The 21,371-nt window shown below is 53.5% G+C and overlaps 2 protein-coding genes across 7 annotated transcripts; one reads left to right on the forward strand and one right to left on the reverse strand.

Annotated features, from left to right (window-relative positions):
* Window positions 1-636: 636 nt before the first annotated feature.
* On the forward strand, window positions 637-11,172 carry ZNF672 (zinc finger protein 672). 2 transcript variants are annotated; one of them, XM_010365411.2, is made up of 4 exons: window positions 637-1,000; window positions 6,124-6,277; window positions 7,223-7,320; window positions 8,703-11,172. In XM_010365411.2, exon 4 carries the CDS (start codon window positions 8,926-8,928, stop codon window positions 10,282-10,284), a length of 1,359 nt encoding a protein of 452 aa, XP_010363713.2. In that variant the 5' UTR covers window positions 637-1,000; window positions 6,124-6,277; window positions 7,223-7,320; window positions 8,703-8,925; the 3' UTR covers window positions 10,285-11,172. The 2 variants fall into 2 exon arrangements, with proteins under 2 accessions (XP_010363713.2, XP_030791180.1); XM_030935320.1 differs by lacking the exon at window positions 637-1,000 and adding an exon at window positions 1,074-1,757.
* A 446-nt stretch (window positions 11,173-11,618) lies between these two features.
* ZNF692 (zinc finger protein 692) lies at window positions 11,619-21,128 on the reverse strand. Of its 5 annotated transcripts, none has more exons than XM_030935317.1 (12): window positions 20,943-21,128; window positions 20,144-20,334; window positions 19,841-19,872; window positions 19,247-19,510; window positions 18,231-18,279; window positions 18,005-18,139; window positions 17,439-17,657; window positions 17,272-17,349; window positions 17,094-17,172; window positions 15,448-15,562; window positions 12,294-12,393; window positions 11,619-12,129 (listed from the first exon to the last, which is right to left on the reverse strand). In XM_030935317.1, exons 2-12 carry the CDS (start codon window positions 20,320-20,322, stop codon window positions 11,823-11,825), a joined length of 1,557 nt encoding a protein of 518 aa, XP_030791177.1. In that variant the 5' UTR covers window positions 20,323-20,334; window positions 20,943-21,128; the 3' UTR covers window positions 11,619-11,822. The 5 variants fall into 5 exon arrangements, with proteins under 5 accessions (XP_030791177.1, XP_010363711.1, XP_010363712.1 ...); XM_010365409.2 differs by having other exon boundaries at window positions 17,439-17,660; XM_010365410.2 differs by having other exon boundaries at window positions 17,439-17,660; window positions 20,144-20,396; window positions 20,943-21,127.
* Between the last annotated feature and the right edge of the window lie 243 nt (window positions 21,129-21,371).

Consider the following 21,371-nt stretch of genomic DNA (forward strand, 5'->3'; position numbering starts at 1 on the left):
ACCTTGAGGGCCATCCCTGGGCGTCTGTTCTGATGATATAGGCACACTAAAGGATGGCCAGGCTCCCAAAATGCATTTCCGGAAAACAACACTAGTAGCATTTCCTAGTAGAAGGCATTAGGGTCAACATTTGGACAGGCAGTTCAACCTGCAAGCTCATGGAGAGGCAGCTGGCAAGCCGACCAGGAGTAACCCCTATCCCTGCCATGGCGACTTTAGGGGTATCATTAGCTTGTGGGGTCTTCACCTAAAATACAGGATAAATGCTCATATTTCCCCTGGCAGGGTTGTGGTGAGGTCTGAGAGATAACAGGTATCCAGTCCGGCCTCACTTATAGGAAGGCGCTAACTACGGGGATGGCTGCCACGGCCCCGTCCGCGCCGGGCACTGGCTACCGCGCCGGCAGCACCGAAGGGTACACCTGTGTCCCGCCGGCGGCCGCGGGAGGTGCTACTAGAAGACGAGACGGTGGGCCGCCTGGCTCCCGGAACTCCGCGACTGGCGGCTGAGGCGCGCGCCGGGCTCGGCGCCCTTTGCTCTGATTGGGCGGGACGAGGCCCAGGGGTGGGCCGACAGACGAAGGAGGGGGCAGGAATTGGTCAAGTCCGGAGAGAGGGCGGGGCCTTGGCGCGCGCGGGAGGCGGGAGTGGAGTCCCCCGGGCTTTCTCTCTTAGCCCCGCCTCCTTCCTGGCTCCAGCTAAGGCCGGCGAGGCTGAGTGGTCGCTACGCTGCTCGCTGGCCTCCCAGTCTTCCCAGCAACCTGTGACACTGCCCACGCGACACTGACCACTAGCCGGCGCGGGCGAGAGGACAGGAGCGTGACCTCCCCATCCCGAGGAGCCGGACGCCCGGGCGCCTCCCCGCTCCCCCAACTCGGAGGCCGCGCGCGCCATTAGCCCCTTCCTCGCTCCCCCGCCCCAGTCCCGCAGTCCGGGAGGCGGGGGTCGGCAGCCGGCTGAGTGGGAACCGCGCGGTGTCTGAGGAGCCAGTCGGCGACCGGTGAGGGGACTGAAGGGCAGGGGAGGGCACGGGTGGCGCGGGGCAGCGGTCCTCAGCTGTGGCTATTCTCCTCCCATCCGCCTCGGGAGACTGTTGTCAGCGGTGGTCGGGAGCGCCGCCCGGGCTACGAGTGACGCGGAGATACTGCGGAGCGAGCGATTGGCCGGACACGTCCGCGCGGCCTGCTCCTCCCAGGCCTTCCCCTCCGCCTGTCCTCACCGGTCCTCCCCGGGTGACCTTCGGGGCTGGCGTCACCATGCCGAACATCGCCAGGCTGAGCCGGCTTCAGGGGGCAGCGGCCGGCACCGGGTTCTGGCAGCTTTAGACGCTCCGCACTACGTCTTTGGTGCCCGGTCTCGCCCTCCGAGTCGGCTGGCGCCACAGGCAAGGGGCTAGGGTAGGCTCGGGGTTGGGGAGGGGCTCGCCCGAAGAAAGTTTGCCCAGCAACTTGTGACGGGCGCCGCCTGAGGCGCCCCAGGATTGGCTGCGCTGCTCTGGGTCACGGAAAGCGACCTGTTCAGGTGCTGTGTTCCTCATCCGGCGAATAGTTGTGCCCCGCTCTTAAGTACCAGGCACCAAGTCCCAGATGAGTGGCCAGCTTCCCTTCTTTCATCTTGGAACGCACAGTTCGCGCAAGTGGAGCTATGGAAGTCCCATGCTGTGCTGCTCTAATCTTGTGAGGGATTCTTAGGGGTTGAGCGGGGAAGGACTGAAAAGGGCTGCAGACCGTTTAGGATGCCTGGAGTGGAGATGGGAGGTAAGCCCCTTACTCAGAGTCCCTCTTAAGAACTGTCCAGGGCCGGGCATGGTGGCTCATGCCTGTAATCCTAGCACTTTGGGAGGCCAAAGTGAGAGGCTCTCTTGAGTTCAAGACCAGCCTGGGCAACATGGTGAGAACCCTCATCTCTACAAAAAAAAAAATAACAATAATGATAATGATAATTAGCCGCGTGTGGTAGCACCTGCTCATAGTCCTAGCTCCCCAGGAGGCTGAGGCTGGAGGGTTGCTTGAGTCCAGGAGGGCGACGCTGCAGTGGGACAGTGATCATATCACTGCATTCCAGCCTGGGTGACAGCAAGACCCTGTCTCAGAAAACAAACAAACAACAAGAAGGACTGTCCTAGGGAGAGTAAATCCTAAGCACCAGATATCTCAGTGTTAGCAATTTATTTTTTTATTTTTTTTCTGAGACGGAGCCTTGCTCTGTCGTCCAGGCTGGAGTACAGTGGCGCGATCTCGGCTTCTTGCAACCTCCGCCTCCTGGGCTCAAGTGATCCTCCCACCTCAGCCTCCCCAGTAGCTGAGACTACAGACGGGTGCCACCACACCCGGCCGATTTTTGTATTTTTAGTAGAGACAGGGTTTCATTATGTTGGCCAGGCTGGTCTCAAGCTCCTGACCTCAAGTGATCCGCCCACCTTGGCCTCCCAAAGTGCTGGGATTACAGACGTGAGCCACCGTGCCCCGCGAGACTTAGCAATATTTTGACCTTTCCATATGAAACACTGTAATAATAGCTTTTCTTTTCTTTTCTTTTCTTTTTTTTTTTGAGATGGAGTCTTACTCTGTCGCCCAGGCTGGAGTACAGTGGCATGATCTTGGCTCACTGCAACCTCTGCTTCTCAGGTTCAAGCGATTCTCCTGCCTCAGCCTCCCAAGTTAGCCGGTACTACAGGTGTGTGCCACCGTGCCCAGCTAATTTTTTTGTTTTTTTAGTAGAGACAGGGTTTCACCATGTTGGCCAGGCTGGTCTCGAACTCCTGACCTCAGGTGATCTGCCCACCTCGGCCTCCAAAAGTGCTAGGATTACAGGCGTGAGCCACCGCTCCTGGCCAACTTTCTTTACTAAAGTTTTCCCAGCCAGGAGGATCAGACACTCCAAGTCTGCTATCGTAAAATTAGACAGCTAGTAATGGGAAGAACCAGAATTTGGATGCCTGCCTCTCTGGTTCTGCTACACAGGTTGCAGGCTCAACTCAGTAAACCAAAGCAGAGTATTTGTATATGTAGTGGGTAGTGCTATGGAGGATATGACGACTGTAGTCAGGTCCTTTCCTCCAGGGACCTGACTGGGAATTTGGGAAAATTGGATTCCGGACTAATACATCACTTTTAAAAAGCACTGAGTACCTTCTGTGTGCCCAAGTCCTTGCTAGGCCCAGGTAAGCTGCAAAAGACTGTATAGTCCATTCTCTCTCATTGGGGATGCTCTGGCCACTCTGGGCTTCAGTGTTGCCTGTGTCTCAAAAGGACAGGACAAACTCCCACTATGTATGTTCTCTCCTTGTCTACATCCATACCTTCTCTATACTTACCAGATTTCACAGGAAAATCTTTGTGAAACCAAAACTTCCAAAAGAATGTATTTGGGCTGGGCATGGTGACTCATACCTGTAATGCCAGCACTTTGGGAGGCTGAAGCAGGAGGATCACGTGAGGCCAGGAGTTCGAGACCAACCTGGGCAACAGGGCAAAACCCTGTGTCTACTAAAAATACAAAAATTAGCTGTGGTAGCTCGAGCCTGTAATCCCAGCTCCTTGGGAGGCTGAAGCACAAGAATCACTTGAACCGGGGAGACAGAGCGAGACTCTGCCTCCAAAATAAAAAGAATGTGTTGGCTCATGATCGACTTGAGCACTTGGGCTGAGAGCGAACTGTCATTCCTGTTTCCACCAGCTCCTTAGACATAGACTGAATCTGAAGCTGGAAGGAGCAACTTCTTTTGAAGTATTGGATTTTGTTTCTTTATGGGGGAAGGAAGCAAGGAGTGGCAGTTCTGGTGCTCTGAATTCCATTCCCCATCCGCACCTCCTAGAATAGGACTTAAATCTTTCCGGAGTCGACAGGAATCCCTGTTTCCTGTTATATTCACTGATTAATATATGCTCCTTCCGGCTTCAGATTCAGTCTGACATGTCTAAGGAGCTGGTGGAGACAGGAATAACAAGTTTGCTCCTACCCCAAGTGCCTAAGTCTGATCATGATCCAAATACATTCTTTTGAAAGTTCTGGTTTCACAAAGATTTTCCTGTGAAATCTGGGGAGTATAGAGAAGATATGGATGTGAACAGGGAGAGAACATACATAGTGGGAGTTTATCCTGTCCCGTTGAGACATGGGCAATGCTGAAGCCCAGAGTGGTCACAGCACCCCAGATCAGGGAGAATAAAGCTCAGCAATGAGTAGGAAGGAGGTCTGGAGGCAGGGGGAGCCTCTCTGAGAAAGGGTAGAGAGTCCTGAAAAGGAGTGAGAGAGCTTTGCCAGTAGAAGGAACTGTAAGTGGCAAGGCCCCAAAACTGCCTCCTGAAAGCCAGGGAAACTTCTACTCCACACCCTATCTAGAGTGGGGAATGGGTAGTTTGCTTCTATCTCATCCAGATTTCAGGGCAGTCTAGGGGTATCACAGAATCCTGGAGACAGCAGCATCACTCAGATCCTGAGGGGTAAGAATACAAAGAGAAGCCAGCAGAAGAATCACCGCTCCTGATGCAGCTACAACTCCCACCCTCCCACCCAGTTCCTGCCCCTCTTTTCATGGAGACCATTCCATTCCTGGGTCAGGGCCCCAAGATGAACACAGTGCACACAGAGCATTCCCTGGGGCCCCAAGTGCTGGTTCTTGGGGTTGGCATTGTATACCCCCTTGTCCCCTGGCTGCCTGGTGCTTCCCTGTGAATTTCAAGCCAGGTCTTTCCCTGCTGCTCAGTGAGCTGCTGCAAGCCTCTTGGGGCCTTTAGGAAGGGGTGGGGCTGCCCTAGGGAGAGTGAGAGATGGGCCATGTGGCCTGCTGACTTACTCCCGTCTGCAGACCCACCTGCGCACTTGTGCTGGATGACTGGACAAGCCTGTATAGGAAGCCCAGGTCACATTGGGGGTTACTAGTAACACCCACCTCAAAGGACTACTGGGAAGAAGAAAGGGAAACACATGTACAAACATGTGAGAGTTCTTGTGTGTTAATACCGGTAACAACTGGTATGGTTTCACCCTCTGAGAGTCGCAGTGAGAGAAGGTTTTGCGTAAGTCACAACCCCAAGTCCCTGCCAGGTCTAGATGTCCAGTTTCCAAAACAGCAGGTGGACTTTTCTGGAGAGGGTGGCTAGGAACTAGGTCCTTGGAAAATGAGAGGAACAGCTCTCCTCTATGCTTACTGAAGGTAAGGTCAGACAGGGTCAGTGACCTTTTCTCAACTAAAGCCCTCCAAGGACTGAGGTGGGCTAGCCTCCCTTCAAATGTTCCAGGATTTGGAAAGGCCATTTGGACAGGCACTATTCAATAAAAATAAAATATAAGCCACATTTATCATCTTAACTTTTCTTTAAAAATGGGTAAAATGTATTGTGATTTATTTCATTTAACCTAATATATCCAAAAATACTTCAACATATAATCAATGCTAAACATTATTAATGAGGCATTTTCATTCTTTTTAAATACTAAGTCTTTGAAATGAGGAGAGTATTTGGCTCTTACAAACCAACTCGGTTTGAACCAGCCGTGTTTCAAGTGCTGTCACCACATGTGGCTCTGGGCTACTGTAGTAGACAGCATAGCATGGAACAGTTCCCCTCGGCTCTATTCCCTGCTGCCCAGACCAGGTTTACCAACTCTGACTTCAAGATGACCACTGGTTTCTTGTGAATCATGACTTTTTGAGGTCTTTTGTCCCACCCCAGAAATGCTGGCATGGCAGAACAGATAACCAGGGAAGAAACATCTTTATTCTGATTGAAAATAAAGATTTTCAATTATTATTCAATTATTCAGAAACAAAATGACATATGAAACTCAGAAGTTTATCTTGCCACTATTGTAAATAATAGTTTTTCCATTAGCTTATCTTCCTTCTTAGTACCTGTTTTGTTTTGTTTTTTTAGTTATATGTATAGTATTTGTATTAAATGCTTGAAAGGTACTTACATTATTCAACAATGAGAATTTTCGCCAATTTGTACATATTTCCCCCTTCCCTCTTTCCGAACTTCCCTGTACTTTTTTTCCAAAGTGAAAGAAATTTGGTGGTATAGCAACTTTAAAACTCACATTCAATAAGGAGAGTGGGGAATACGATGATCTAGAAGTCACTCTTTTTTTTTGGCACAGTAATAATTTTTCTTTCAGGTTTCTACTTCAAGCGTGATCCCTTTGCTTGTGGGATGAGCTCCAGCATGGGGTGAGGTACAGAAGAGAGACTCGAAGAGCCTGCCTTGGGACTTAAGCGCCAAACCTGCCCCCTAGCAAGTGTCTTACTCCACATCCGTAATGGAAGGAAATGGTACTGTTGTGTATATGCCGTTTAAGTGTTCAGTGTGCATGTTGGTATGTGTGCATTTGTCTTCCTTGGGCATGTGCCCTGAGAGGCAGTGGCCTGGGAGAGGGTGGGCTCCTAGAAACATGGTTTGAGAGGTGCCATGGTCTCCAGATACCCAAGGAGGAGGCAGAGCACTCAGTGGGGCATGAGTATTGCTTTCTTTGGCATTTGGGATCAGCCACTGAGTCTCCAGGAAGTTTTTATTTTCAGGAGGGCAAACATTCCTCTGAACCGACATCTAACTAGAATCAGCAGCCAGTGTCTGGGTTGAAAGTCTCTCTGAAGGAACCAAGAATCTCTAAAGTCTACTCCAGCCTGGGTGTGATGGCTCACGCCTGTAATCCCAGCACTTTAGGAGGCCGAAGCGGGTGGATCACCTGAGGTCAAAAGTTCAAAACCAGCCTGGCCAACATGGTGAAACCCCGTCTGTACTAAAAATACAAAACTTAGCCAGATACACTGTCATGCGCCTATAATCCCAGCTACTCGGGAGACTGAGGCAAGGAGAATCCTTGAATCCGGGAGGTGGAGGTTGCAGTGAGCTAAAATCGGGTGACTGCACTCTAGCCTCGGCGACAGGGCAAGACTGTCAAAAAGTCTACTCCAGAGCTCCTGCTTGCATTTTTTGTTTAAAAATCATACTAATCATACTCTTTATATAAGATGTCTGGAATTTAAAATACTCTAGAGCTTCTCTCAACCAAAAAAAAAAAAAAAAAAAAAGTGGAGTGGTGGTGTGGATGAAACAAGAATGGTAAAATGGTGAGTGATTTGTGTACTATTCAGTTTTTTGTATTTTAAAATGTCCATTAAATAAATACCCTCCTCCTGAAAATATTTCCCTCCGTTTCTTCCCCTGCTCAGTTGTAATTCACATTTTCCCTTTTACTTCATCTCTGCTGGGCACAGCACATCCTACTCCAGAGGCACAAGAGGAGGATATCCCATGCTGGCTACTCCTGCCCAGCGTGGTCGGGGAGCAGAAGCTCCAGAGCCCAGACTTGCAGGTTTGCTGTTTTCACTTTACCCCATTTGTATCCAAAACATAAGGACCCTGTCTGTGGGGGTATTTTAACCAAAGGTCTGAGTATTTATGATGAACTTTCATCTGCTAAGAAGAAAGTGACAGCTGACCAATTTATTTTGCGTCCTCTCCCTGATCTGTTGAGCAACAAGGGGCTATACTGTACTAGCAACTAGACCTAATCTCCAGTAAGGCTGGAGACTGACCCGTGGGCCTTGAGAGAAGTAGTCAGTGCTGAGGTTAGCCAGGTGAGGAGGGTAGCCACATTGTGCTCTTGACTAGAGGGCAGGTGAGGTTCTGTGCACATACTACAAAGGCTGACCCTGCTCCCAGACAGCTGCCCGGAGTAACTTGTCAGAAGAATTCAGGGATATCATGTGAGACAAATAGGATAATAGAGCAGATTTGGTCTCCATAAAGGAGTTTGTCTGCTACTCCAGATTCTCAGATTCCTGTGGCTGGGACAGTGAGGAAATGCTGCAGAATGTTCATAAACAATATGTTTTTCTTGATCAGATTCATCATATTCAAACCTTCACAAATAACTCGGATATCCTGACAATTATTATAGAAAGGATGCCCCTTCCTTCTCTCCAGCCTTTCCTGAAAATGGGAAAAGTGTTTCTCAGATAATGCCACCAACTTCTAATAATGTTTTTTGTGAATTATCTGTGCTCCCGTTTTACCCCTTTCCTGGGTCCTGAGTTGCTTTCTCAACTTTGGGGCTATATACTGGCATGGGGTAGTGTGTTTATTAAGTGCTGTCCAAAGCCAAGGAACAATATTTTGGAGTTTCTCAAATACCTTCCCTTGGCCAGGCCCCAGCCCCTTCTGTAACTTCAGGGTCTGAACCCTTTGCTTAGGCTGTGACTGTTTGTGCTTCATCACATTACCCGCTTTGTTCTCCCAGCCCAAGCCTGGCGGGGTTCCTGTCAGTGACTCAGGAAAGCTGGGTCTTGGAGGAAGGCGTTGGTATAGTTTGAACACAGGGGACTTCTCACTGCCCCATCCCGCCTTGGTCATTTCCTAATGTATCCCCAGACAAGGGTCCCCATCTAAGGCCAGCAAACAGGCTTGGCGTTCCCTTCCCTCAGCCGTGTTGATGGCTCCCATGCTAATGCAAGCTCCCCTTTGAATCCATTCCTGTTTGTTCTCCAGGACACTTGTAGTTTCCCTCCTGCCCTGCCAAGTGGTTCAAGGACACCCCCTCCGTATTTCCGGGATGCCCATGGCTTTGCTTTGTCTTGGGGAAGGGAATCCTGGAGATGGACTACCTAAAGAAGTTATAACAAATAGGGAGTTCGTGTTCCCCTCTCCATTCCTTAGGAGCTGCTGCAGAGGCTCACAATGACCTTCTCCCCACAGGCTCACGGTGCAGGGTGAACCTGGCCACAGCTCACCTCTGGAACAGCAGCAGTGTCCGCCCTTAGAGAAGAACCCTGAAATCAGACCAGTTTTTGTGGCCTCCCCCTTTCCTCTCTGTTACGGTGCCCTTTCCAGGCCTTAAGAGAAGTAAAACTTAGCCACAGCATCAGGAGGTGGACCCCCGAATGTGAGTGGCACAGTTCCCTGTGAACCCATCCTCACCATGTTTGCCACATCTGGGGCAGTGGCAGCGGAGAAGCCTTACGCGTGCAGCGAGTGTGGCAAGAGCTTCTGCTACAGCTCAGTGCTGCTGCGACATGAACGAGCTCACGGCGGTGACGGCCTCTTCCGTTGTCTAGAATGCGGTGAGCGCTGTGCACGGGCTGCCGACCTCCGAGCGCACAGGCGCACCCATGCTGGCCAGACCCTCTACATCTGCAGTGAGTGCGGACAAAGCTTTCGCCACAGCGGCCGCCTTGACCTACACTTAGGTGCACACCGGCAGCGATGCCGCACTTGCCCCTGCCGCACCTGCGGCCGCCGCTTCCCGCACCTCCCGGCGCTGCTGCTACACCGGCGCCGTCAGCATCTGCCAGAGCGGCCCTGCCGCTGCCCGTTGTGCGCCCGCACCTTCCGACAGAGCGCGCTGCGCTTCCACCAGGCGCGGGCGCACCCCCCGGGGACAACCTCTGACCCTGCCGCCCCACCCCACCGCTGCGCGCAGTGCCCGCGAGCCTTCCGGAGCGGCGCCGGGCTGCGGAGTCACGCGCGCATCCACGTGCCCCGGAGCCCCGTGCGACCCCGTGCCTCCGACGCCCACCAGTGTGGCGTGTGCGGCAAGTGCTTTGGCAAGAGGTCTACGCTGACGCGACACCTGCAGACGCACTCTGGGGAGAAGCCCTTCAAGTGCCCGGAGTGCGGTAAGGGCTTCCTGGAGAGCGCCACGCTGGTGCGCCACCAGCGCACACACACGGGCGAGAAGCCGTACGCATGTGGCGACTGCGGACGCTGCTTCAGCGAGAGTTCCACGCTGCTGCGCCACCGGCGCAGCCATCAGGGCGAGCGGCCACACGCGTGCGCCACTTGTGGCAAGGGTTTCGGGCAGCGCTCCGACCTGGTGGTGCACCAGCGCATCCACACGGGCGAGAAGCCCTTCGCGTGCCCCGAGTGCGGCCGCCGCTTCAGCGACCGCTCGGACCTCACCAAGCACCGGCGCACACACACAGGCGAGAAGCCCTACCACTGCGAGCTGTGCGGCAAGCGGTTCACGTGCGTGTCCAATCTCAACGTGCATCGGCGCAACCATGCCGGCCACAAGCCACACAAATGCCCCGAGTGCAGCAAGGCCTTCAGCGTCGCTTCCAAGCTTGCACTACACCGCAAGACGCACCTGGGCGAACGGCCAGCGGAGTGCGCAGAGTGCGGCAAGAGCTTCAGCCACAGCCGCTCGCTGTCGCAGCATCAGCGGGCCCACACGCGCGCCCGCACCGCTGCCGCCGTTGCCATCCAGTCCGCAGTGGGCACTGCCCTCGTCTTTGAGGAGCCGACTGAACAGGAAAATCCAGGGTTCTTTGTGTCCTAGTTGAGGGAGGCTTGCTGAGGCTTCTCTAAAGGTGGTTGGGAAGCACCCAAATAATACCACGGGGACAGCTGAGGCAACTCGTAGATGGAGGTTTGGGAAAAGACGATGTGGCCTCCTGCCTTTCCAGTTTCTGTTGGCTCCCTTCACTTGGCCTCCTGCCTCGCCTCTACACCTACTCCCTGTCGGCCCTTTTGCCATCCTGTCCTCGTATAACTCGGATTCTCTCCTCAGGTGTAGGTGCAGGGAGTCCGAGAAACCTTGGACTCAGTCCTGAGTGCAAGAGCCCAGGTGTTGGTGTGTCCCTTTAACGCCACTGTGCTTTCCGGTGTTTCCGATTTTCCTGCTTTTGCTCTGTCTTCTTTTGTCCCATCTTCTTATTCCAGCCCGCATTTTCTCCTTTCCCGATTACTTTTGTTGTCCTGCCTCTTCCGGTAGTGGTCACAGATTTGGCTGTAGTCATGTTACCAGCCCTGTGGCTTCTTGACTGTTGGTTCCCTGTTAACTCTCTGCCTCTAAGAAATGTGGGTATGGAGGTGGGAAAGCTCACTTCCAGGCAGGATGTCTCCATGCTAGGAGCTGCCTGCACCCTGGCAGAGGTGGCCACTCACGTGAAGGTGGGCAGGGCCCTTAGCATGGCCACACGTCCCCCAGGCAGATCAAGGGGCCTCTGAGAACAATGTTCCCCAGCCAGGTGAGGAACATTTTCACTGGGACTCAGGCCAAAATCACATGGGTCCACAAAGCCAGGCACTGCCAAGTGGAACATGAGGTTATTTCCAAATCATGGGAGCCACCAGTAGGGAGAGGGCAGGATGGAAAATCCCCTGGAGCTGGTCAACAACTTTTGCTCATGGCTAGTGAAATAAAGTTGGTTGTTTGAGTTATAGATGCCAAGCGCCCCCTTTGTCAAACCTAAGGCTGCTGACCAGAGTTTGGAAGTGATCCATTCAGTTCCAAGGTCTCTTGTATCTTCCCAAGGCAGCTCAGTCATCTTGTGTGGAGGACCACTGATTCCACACTAAAAGGTGAGACTTCAAGGCCTACACATCGGGTTTTCTCTGTTAATGGCAAGTACAAGATGGCTCAGAATCATGTCTTTCTGCTCCAGCCAGTCTGCCAGGAGTGACCCAGCACTCTCCAGATTATCTCTGCCTGCTCTATTTGAGTGGGAAAGTGGGTGTCTTACTCCACAGGAAAGGGCTGCAAAGTGTCAAAGTGAGTCTGGAAAGGGTCAGCGGTGAGGGCCTGCACCTAAGCTGCATTCTGGTACATGGTTTCAAAGGGATCCAGGATTTCTGCACCTCAGGTGCCAAAACACTCGCTCTGCCCACACATGCCTGCATAAAATACTCTGTTTATTTTGTCCTTTAGGAAGACTAAAGTAGTCCAGCTCCCCTACAGCCCAGTCTTGTCCCCACCCTACACTCTGTCGCCTTAGTTCCTGGGAACCAAGCATCTGGTGTTTCTCAAGCAGACCCTCTCCTGTTGCTCCTTTTCAGTCCCTGGAGTCTGGCTCCCCAAAGCCAAAGCTGGAGAGCTCATTGCTGAGGAAGCAGGATTGGAGCCTGAGGCGATGCAGAGGGCCTGGATCCCTCGCTGGATCCCAGAGGCCCAGGGACAGAGATGCTGGGACAGGGCTCTAGGGGACCACTGGGTGACTCTTGAGGGGCCAGGAGCAGGACTGGGTGACTTTTGCTACGGTGGGCTGCAACACTGTCTGGCTTCTCAAAGCGCTTGCCACAGAATTCGCAGGGGAAGCGCAAGGCAGCCACCGTCTCTGCATGCTTGCGCTGGTGCCAGTTCAGGGAGGCCTTCTGGCGGCAGGTAAACCCGCATATCTCACACCTGGAGTTAGGGACAGAGGAGGGAAGGAACAGACCTCAGGCCATCTTGACTTCCCTAGGGGGCTCCTCCTGCTCCCCAATGCCTAGGTGTCCTATATGCCTAGCTGCCAGACTCCACCTCCTCCCTTCTAGCCCCTGGCCCTCAGACCCCAATCCAGCACTCACTGCAGGGGTTTTTCTCCAGTGTGGATACGTCTGTGGATGACAAGGTTGCTGCTAGTGCGGAAAGACCGGGCGCAGAACTCACAGATGTAGTCCCGGGTGTCTGCAGGCATACAAGGAACACTCCAGCATCTGCCCCCACCCTTTGGCCCCTCCTTGGCCCACCCCGCCCACTACCCCTCACTGGAGTGCACCAGTATCGGAGGTCAGGAGGCTCAGGTTCTAATCAGTTGTTATCTGATCATGGAGCCTGTCTGGACCTCCCTTACCTGATGGGTCATGAGGTCCCTTGACCTGATGGGTCAAGTAAGACATGAACCCAGCTAAAAGACCTCATTATTGTCCACCCCACCCCCTGCCCGCCAATCACACTCAAACCAATGAACTCCCGATGGAGATGTACCACCCCACCTCAGCCTCTAGGCTGGTTCTTTCTCAAAGGAGACACATGGAATGGAGAGTTGGGTCCTTATGTATGAACTGAAGGCCCTGGGCGGCAGCCAAGCAGAAGCTTGGAGTCCACAATGGGAATTAGGATTGAAGCTCAATGCCCAAGGACAGACTCTGGCACCTGGAATCATCTACCACCTATTCAGGCCTGCATATCCCACCTGTCCCAGACCCTGTCAGTGTCCTGTGGAACTACCTGTCTGCAGGCAGCCAGTCCCCTCTCTTTTTTTTCCTGAAACTGCACTCCCTGCTTGTTCCAATAGCACCTGCCTGTTGCCCATGGTCACAGTGTTGCCAGCAGCTCTCACAGGCTGCTGTGGCTTCTCTAACCCACCAAACCTCAGGGTCTACAGTAGAAAAGGCATCTCTGCTTCTCATGGTGCCCTTTAGACCACCTCTAACATCACCACCTCTCTGAAGACCCCACCATCAGACCACACAAACACACCTGCAGCCTCTTCCTTTGGCCCCATCACTCCCCATCCACATAACTCTAGGTTCAGCCCCTCTACTCCTATCAGCCACTACTCCTGCTGTCGGTCAGCACTCCAGCCCTCTGTTCCCTGACCTCACTGACCTCATCACCCACCCTCCTTAGTCACCAGTCTCAGGTCACACCTGTGCACTGCACCACTTCAGAAATTGCTATTTCTTCTAAGATACAGTGGGTTAGGGGGAGAAAAAAAGACATCGTGATTTCAAACATCCTGGTTCCTGCCAAGGCCTCCTAGCTTGTCCTCTTGCTATGATAATCCCATGACTCCAGGCCAGTCCACTGGCCCCACCATCTTCCCTCTGAGCCCCTTCCCCGCTCACCTGCATTCCACAGCCATCTTTGTTGCCTTCTTTCATTCACACTACCAATCTTCCTGTCCCTCTCTCCGTCCACTGTACTTGCTTGGTTAAAGCCCAACTCAGGATAAACACAACTTTTGGTCTGCTCCAAGCCTGCACGTGTGTACTGTAGGGGGCACAGTCTGCCTCTTGGCCACTCTCTTCATCTATAGTCACACATCTTAAGGCCCCCTTCTTGCCCTACTGCATCTGAATTTCCCTCATCAGTTCACTTTTTCAACTTTCTAGAAATACAGAAGACATTTCACACCCCCTCCTTTCTCCACCAGCCTCCAACATCCCCAGCCTACCAGCCTTATTCAGCAGGGCTCGTTTCTAAAGTCGCCAGGAAACTAGAACACCCACATCTTCTGCCCACCAAATTCACTATTCAACTTGCATCTGTGCCTATATAAACAACTACTCAAACTGTTCCCCCTGGCAGCCCTCCACTGTGCCCCTCAAGACTGACCCCTTCTCACTTGAGGTCCCCCACTCCACTCCAGCATCAGCAGCAAGCCTTTCTCTATGGAATCATTCCCATTTCTGTGCCCTGAGCTCACAGCCTTCCAGCTAAGGCTCCATTTCTCTGCCCATCTTCACAGCAAAACACAAGAGTTGTCCATACTTGCTGTCTCCACTCTGCCTTGAACACACATCTGGTCACCTGTTCTCAGCTACCTTTGGCCTGTCGCACTGGCAATCACCCCCACTTCCTCCCTGAAGCATTTTCTATACTCAGCTCCTCAGGTACCACTCTCCATCTTCCTCACTACTCACCTGGCCTGCCCTCTGATGGCTGGAGTGCCATGACACTCACTTCCTCTATCTAGGGACACTCTGGCCTCATGGCTCTAAATACCACCCATATGCTCATGACCCACACATTTATATTTTTGTCGGACATCTTCCCTGATCTCCACATTCACATCTCCTGGATGTTTAATTAGCACGTTTCGAATCAAATTTTCCTTCCCAAGACCATTTCTCCCTTGTTTTCAGAAAAATCACATCACCTTCTGCACAGTTGCTGAGGCTGGAATCCTCCAAGTTACCCAACTCCTTCCTGCCCACTCAGCTGTAGCCAACCCATCCTTCCCACAGCAGCCCATTTGGCTCCATCTGCACACACACTGGCCTCCAGCCACTCCTCACTGACTCAGCTGCTACCAGCAAATCCAGGCACCACCTTGCCCTCTTGCACATCTCTGCAGTCATCTCACAGTTGAGTGCCTGGTTCTGCTCATCTGAGGTCCCCCTATTCACACAGCAGCCACAATGATCTTTTAAAAAGCCACATCCCTCTGCCATTCAAGACTGCAATGGCACCCATCTCACTTAAAGCAGATGTCACACTGTCCTGTGGATGGTCTCTGAGGCCTCCACCAACTATGTGACTTCTTTTCCTTTCTCAGCTCCTGGCCTTCCTATTCCTGGAACATGTCACCCAGATACCACCTAAGGGCCTTCCCACAGGCGCTGTCCATAGTCTATAAGGTGCAGGTCTCCATTCCTCACTTAAGTCTTTGCTCAAAGCATCTTCTCTTTCTACAATAGCAACTCCTCCTTATGCTCTCCTCCTTTCCCTTGCTTCCACATTTCTTCATAGCCCTGTATCACTAAAGTGGATATCTCAAGAGGGTTAGCGCTGCCTACTCTGTTCATTGCTGTTCCCAGTACCCAGAACAGTTTAAAACAAGCAGGTGTTCAACACACAGGGCCTGCAGGATGAGTGAGAGTCATCCCTCGGAGGGAGGTGAAGAAACCCACAGAGTGGGAGCTGACAGGACCCTGTAGAGGGGGAGGTGAAGAAGAAACCCACAGAGCCCAGGGTGACGGGGCCCACAGAGGAAGGTGGAGCTCCACCACTCACCACTGTGCAGCTTCATGTGCTCCTTCAGGTGTTTCTTAAAGTTGAAGGATTTCCCACAGGCTGGCTCTGGGCAGGAGAAAGACTTCTGGTGGATGTGCTGGTACTTTTTGTGGTGCTAGAGAAGGAAGTGGGTGGTAGGGACAGAAGAGGCAAAAGGATAGCCACCTTCCACAGGGAGATCAACTGAGCTGACCCAGCAGACATGCTCCTCTGTCCCCTTCCTGGCCCCTGTGCCCCAGCAGTTCTCCCTGTCATGGCCTGCTCATTTCCTTGAGGCTCAGTCCTCACCTACACCATGAGCCCTACACCCATCCCATCCTGACCATTCAACTCTCCTGTCACCCTGTTCCATGCTTGACTTCCATGATCTCACCTCCTTGTCACACTCTCACCCTGCAATGTTCCCTGTACAAAGTATCACTCTGGGTGACACCCCTGGTTCACCTAATCATGAATGCACTATCTGCTGCAGAGGAGAAAGCAGTTTGGGTAAGTGTGATTATCCTATTTGATGTCAATATTCACGTGCAACAGTATCTCCCCAACTGCCTGCTTTTTAATACTTCACCATGAATATTTATATAATATGATTTTCTTCTAAATCTGCTTTGGAAACACACACACACACACACACACACACACACACACACACACACGCTCTCAACCTAGAACACCATTAAGGGTAACAGGCTCTTCAACCTTAACTCCTAAATATCGAAGTATTACTCTTTTCACTGGCCTAAGTTGGCATCCTCGCTCACTAAATTGCATGGGCTGTCCCCTTCTTTAGAATCCCGTTTTTCCACAGTTAAACTTCCAGGGGCTGCTTTGGTCTCCTCCATAACAGACTCCAGAAGGTCTGACATGCCCTGCTGAATGCTCTTCTCAGCCTAGAGCTTCCCTGTCATCCCGGTCGTTCTCCCTTTTCACTTGATTCCTCTGTCATCTTCTGTGGGCAGCACTCTCCCCGTCTTCTACCCTCACCTCACCATCCCAGTGTCTGTGGCCCTCCCCAGCCTTGGCACCTGCTGTTCCAAGTGCTCTGGCTGACTGTAGGGATTGGACCCTTCCCCCTCTGTGCCTCAAATTTCTCAGCCAGTGAGTGAGATTGGGGACAGGACCATCTCCTAGCCCGCTTCACTCGAGGAATATCCTCTCAAGCCAGGATATGAGGCAGCCCAGGCATGGACTCTGAAGCCAGGACACCAGGCTCAGAACCCTAGCACTAAGACATACTAGCTGAAGAGCCTTGAGCAACGCCTAACCTTTCTGTCTACAAAGTGGGAATAATATCAGCACCTAATCCATGGGGATATTGTGAGAACTAGAAGACTTCACACATGTCAAGTGTCCAGGACTGTCATTAGCACCTCCAGTGGAGCCTGATGCATGCCACTGTCATCTCTGTGTGGCCTCCATGGAACAAGCAGTAGAGGGTCGTGGCTCTGTGTGCCTGAGGCATGGTTTCATCTACCAGATGCCTGATTGAATGATTACTAATTATAGGAAAGCTCTGCATGTCCATCCTAACCCTCTGCTTCCCGGTTCTGAATCCTCCCATGCCTTAAGATCCTTTTCCTCAGTTTCTCTTTTAGCCCTTTTCCCCCACCCCAGCAGCCACACAGGCCCCAACCTGTGCCCCTCACATTCAAATACTGCCGGTTGGAGAAGATCCTTCCACAGCCAGGGAAGTCACAAGGCATCAGCTCTCTTTTGGCAGCTTTCCTGGGGAGAAGCATGGAGAGGAGCAGGATGACTCCTGCCTGCCCTTCTCTGCCTCCCTCCTGTCGGCCCTCCCCAGAACCCCATCTCCCCAAGTCCTACCTAATTCTCTTGGGGCCAATCTGTGCAGTGTCCTCATCCCAGGCCGGGGTTGGAGCAGACTGGGCCTCACTCCCAGTGCTATGGGCAGCAAAGAGGGAGCAGAGGGCCTCGAGGGAGGGCCACATCCCAGAACGCCCCTGCCCTTTCTGTCTCAGCCATCAGGTTACCTGGCCAGGGCCTCAGTCTGCTGGGCCGCTTGAGGGGTCCTGCTGAGCTCTGGCTGCACCCCGACTTCTGCAAGTGGAGGAGCTCTGGAACCCAGCGAGGATGCTGACAAGGATGGCACAGCAAGAGGAGTGGAGAGTGCTGCAGGGGCTGGTGGTGTCTCCCCCTCTTTAGGCGTGCAGGTGACAGGGGAAGGGAGTAGTCTGGGGGCATCAGGCTCACTACTGAAAGGAGAACAAAGAGGAAGATGGCATTAACTCTCTGAGCAGTCAGCCAGCCCCAGCCCGACCCTAGCCCCTAAACTGAAAAGACCTCAAACCTGAAACAATCCTACCCCCACCCTAGGCTCCCCATTCACATCTGCTTTCAGCCCTCAATCTCCCTGCGCCTGACTTCACCCCTTTTCACCCACTCAGTTCAAAGTCTCTAGTTCTTTTTGCCGTCCCCCAAACCCACCCTTCCCTCCACACCAACAAGCCCTTCCCTCTAGTCTGCAAAGCTATGAACTGCCAGGCCAGCTGCCTCCCTCTCTTGCTCTGCTCAGCATTCTCCCTCAACCCCAACTTGCTCATCTGGGGAGGAGCTGTAGGTCCATAAGCTGGCATCACTGAGCATCTCCTCTTCATCCTCATCATCGTCCTCTTCTTCCTCACCCTCTTCCTCTCCTGGAGGTGGGAAGGTCTCCGGTGGGGGTCCCACCCTCCTGCGGGCCCAAAGAAGGCAAGTCTGAGGTCCTGCTCCCTCATCCTACCATCTATGCAATTCCGCCCTTTCCCTCCTACCCACATCCTCACCTGGGCAACCTGGCCTCTTGAGTCCTCTCATTATGCTCAGATTCCAAATCTGTGGGACAGGCAAAGTCAAAAGGGAAGGAACTCTGGACTCAAGGGATGAGAACATGTAAAGTTCTAAGGTCTGAAGTGATGGGAGACTCCTCTTTTTTTTTTTTTTTTTGAGACGGAGTCTCGCTCTGTCGCCCGGGCTGGAGTGCAGTGGCCGGATCTCAGCTCACTGCAAGCTCCGCCTCCCGGGTTTATGCCATTCTCCTGCCTCAGCCTCCCAAGTAGCTGGGACTACAGGCGCCCGCCACCTCGCCCGGCTAGTTTTTTGTATTTTTTAGTAGAGACGGGGTTTCACCATGTTAGCCAGGATGGTCTCGATCTCCTGACCTCGTGATCCACCCGTCTCGGCCTCCCAAAGTGCTGGGATTACAGGCTTGAGCCACCGCGCCCGGCCTTTTTTTTTTTTTTTAAATAGAGACGGGGTCTCACTGTGTTGCCCAGGCTGATCTCAAACTCCTGGGCTCAAGCAATCCTCTTGCCTCAGCCTCCCAGAGTGCTAGGACTATAGGTGTGAACCACTGCACCCAGGCAGAGACTCTTGAGGAGGAGGGAGCAGAGGCTATTGGAGCAGGAGGGGTTGTTCTATTTCAGAAATGATATTTACATAGTTCACAAAACTATACAGTCAAAAATCTCCTTTCCAATACTGTCCCCCATCGCCTACTTCTTCCCACAGGCAACCTGGTTTCCTATGTGCCTTCCAGAGATATGTTATACATTCACAAGTACTTACACACACACACACACTCATTTTCCCCTTATTTGTATTTTTCACCAATGATAGCATACCATACACTGTATTTTGTTCTGCTTTTCGTGCCCAACAATGTATTTGATGATATATTTCTTTGTCAACATAGTTTTTCCATTGAAAAAGGATGATTTTTAGAGAACAGGGTTCTGAGCTACAGAAAATGGGAAAGCTCTTTCCTCCCTTTTCTCCACAACTCTGCTTTTTCCCAGCCTACCTGCAAGCTCCTGCCCACTCGTGGCCTCAGAACACCAATTTCTCCGGGTAGTATGTGGAAGGGAGGCTGGCTTGGGTGCCTCTGAAGGTGTGGGGCTCAAAGAGGGTCCCCAGGAGAAGGTATGGCCTGCTGAGCACTCCCACACAAGCCCCCCATCTTGGCCGCCAGGCCCCCGAAGGCCGGGCACCAGGCTGCACTCTCGGCTGTGGGCATGAGACAAAAGCACCAGATACTGCAGACGTTTTGGAGGCAAAGGCTCAGGACCTGGAGGGATGGGGGAAGCAGTCAGGCTGAACTGGGAAGTCTCCTCCTCTCACCCTGGAGAGCCATACCCAGGGAGCCCTGTTCCCTCAAACCCCAGGGCAACCTCAGCCACAGTCCAATTTATCATTCTTCAGAACCTAGACACACTAGATCCTGAGACATTGCTCCCTTCCCCACCCAGAGGTTGCTCCCATCAAACTACCACGTGCTCCCCAACTCACCCCACCCTTCCCAAACTCACTCAGGGCTCCCTTTGAAAGGAAGGTGTTTCTGGGTCACCCTGTGGCCCCTCTTCCCTCTGGCTCTCACCCTCTGCCATCCCCTACCTACCTGCACACAGGACACAGCCTGAAGAAGTGTACCTGCCAGCAGGAGAAGAGGCAGGTCAGGACTCAGGTGGCCAGCCACCCTCGGCCCTGGGCACTCACACATGTAAGGGGCCAGCCCTAAGGGCCGCTATTCGCTGAGACCATGAGGAGGGGAGCAGGACCCTGGGAGGCCACAAGTCACACAGGCCGTCCTGGCAAAGTGAGAAACCTGAGGGTGGAAAAGAGCAGCAGGACAGGCCCTGGAGAGGAGGCTAGGGGCTGCTGCCTGGGTACCCTCCCCCAAGCCCCTCTCCCGGCCCCTAACCGGTCCAACAGGAACTTGGCGAGCTGCGAGTGCAGGGAGAAGCCCAGCCGCTCCTTGAGGAGGCACCACTGCTCCATGTGGCCGCCCAGGCGGATGCGGCACTTGCTGCGGCGCGCGTCCAGCTGCCGCCGCTTCTCCCGCCGCCTGCAGGACACGTCCACCGCCGGGGAGGAAGCCATGTGCACCAGAGGCTGGAGGGTGGAAGATGTCTTCAGCGCCCAGCCGATCTTGGGGGTCGAGGACCCGGCTCCACCTGTCGTTAGGGCCTCAGTTTCCTCATCCGTGAGGAAGACTCACTGATCTATGCAATTCCGGGGCAAGACTAAACTATTTCAACAGCAGTGGCAGGTGTGGAGCCAAACCCCGTCCTTCTGTGATACAGGGTGTGGAAGCTCAGCGCTACCATGTGGGTGTCGTCGGGGGACAGGCAGACACAAGCAGTCAGAACAAAGGCCTGCGCCCTCCAGTCCACTGAAGTGGAGCTGTGGGGAAGGGGCGAGAGACTTTCACGGGAAATTCCAACTGGGCTGTGGTGGTCCACACATTTCATCTTGAAGAGGGCAGCGGCCTTTACTGCTTTATAGGGGAAGGAAAGGTCGTGTCCCGGCGTGCAGCTGGGGGTGCTCTTCATAGTTGGGTCGAGTGACGGTGGGGCAGGGGTCAGAGGTCTGGAGGGCGGCCCCCATCCCGTCTTGGGCACCCCCACTTAATGCTGGCAGTGAGTTGAGCGGACCAATCCCAATGGCAGCTCCCAGGTTGCCCAGAACCCCGTCGCGACCCACCCCCACTCCGACCTTACCTGTGCGCCCCCACGCGCCCTCACCCCGACTGCGCCTGCGCCTGCGCCTCCCCGGCCAGGCGAGCAGGCCCGGAGCTGCTGGAAGATAGGGGCCCACCTCGCGCGCGCAGCGTTTCTCTTTTAAGAAGAAACGGTGCTTCTCGGCGTCGGCTGCGGTATCCCGGAACTGAGGCCCGCGCCCCAGAGGGAGGGAGGGGCGAGTCGGAGGCCGACGGCTTGCGCCTGCGCACTGGGTGCCCCGCGCAACGCCCGCCGGGAACCGTGGCTTCCCGATTCGAGTCCCCCGCGCGTGTCACGGAGCCCCGCGGGAATTGTGGTTGCGTCGCTTCTGTGGTGAGCGTCTGCGCTTGGTGACCAAAGGTTTGAGGGAAAGTGGAAGAGACAGGGTCAGGCCTCCTGTGCTCCAGCCGCAGCCCATCTGGCCTGTCT

Source organism: Rhinopithecus roxellana, chromosome 8 (genome assembly GCF_007565055.1).
Source record: "Rhinopithecus roxellana isolate Shanxi Qingling chromosome 8, ASM756505v1, whole genome shotgun sequence".
In the NCBI taxonomy this organism is placed as follows: Eukaryota; Metazoa; Chordata; class Mammalia; order Primates; family Cercopithecidae; genus Rhinopithecus; species Rhinopithecus roxellana.

Bases quoted from the DNA above. Each gene is read 5' to 3' on its own strand.
- ZNF672 (XM_010365411.2), top strand. From the start codon at position 8,926: ATGTTTGCCACATCTGGGGCAGTGGCAGCGGAGAAGCCTTACGCGTGC.
- ZNF692 (XM_010365409.2), bottom strand. From the start codon at position 20,322: ATGGCTTCCTCCCCGGCGGTGGACGTGTCCTGCAGGCGGCGGGAGAAG. The intron at 19,873-20,143 runs GTTAGGGGCCGG...TCCTGCTGGCAG, and splicing joins GCCAAGTTCCTGTTGGACCG to GTACACTTCTTCAGGCTGTG. The intron at 18,140-18,230 runs GTGAGGATGTGG...TTGGGCCCGCAG, and splicing joins CAAGAGGCCAGGTTGCCCAG to GAGGGTGGGACCCCCACCGG.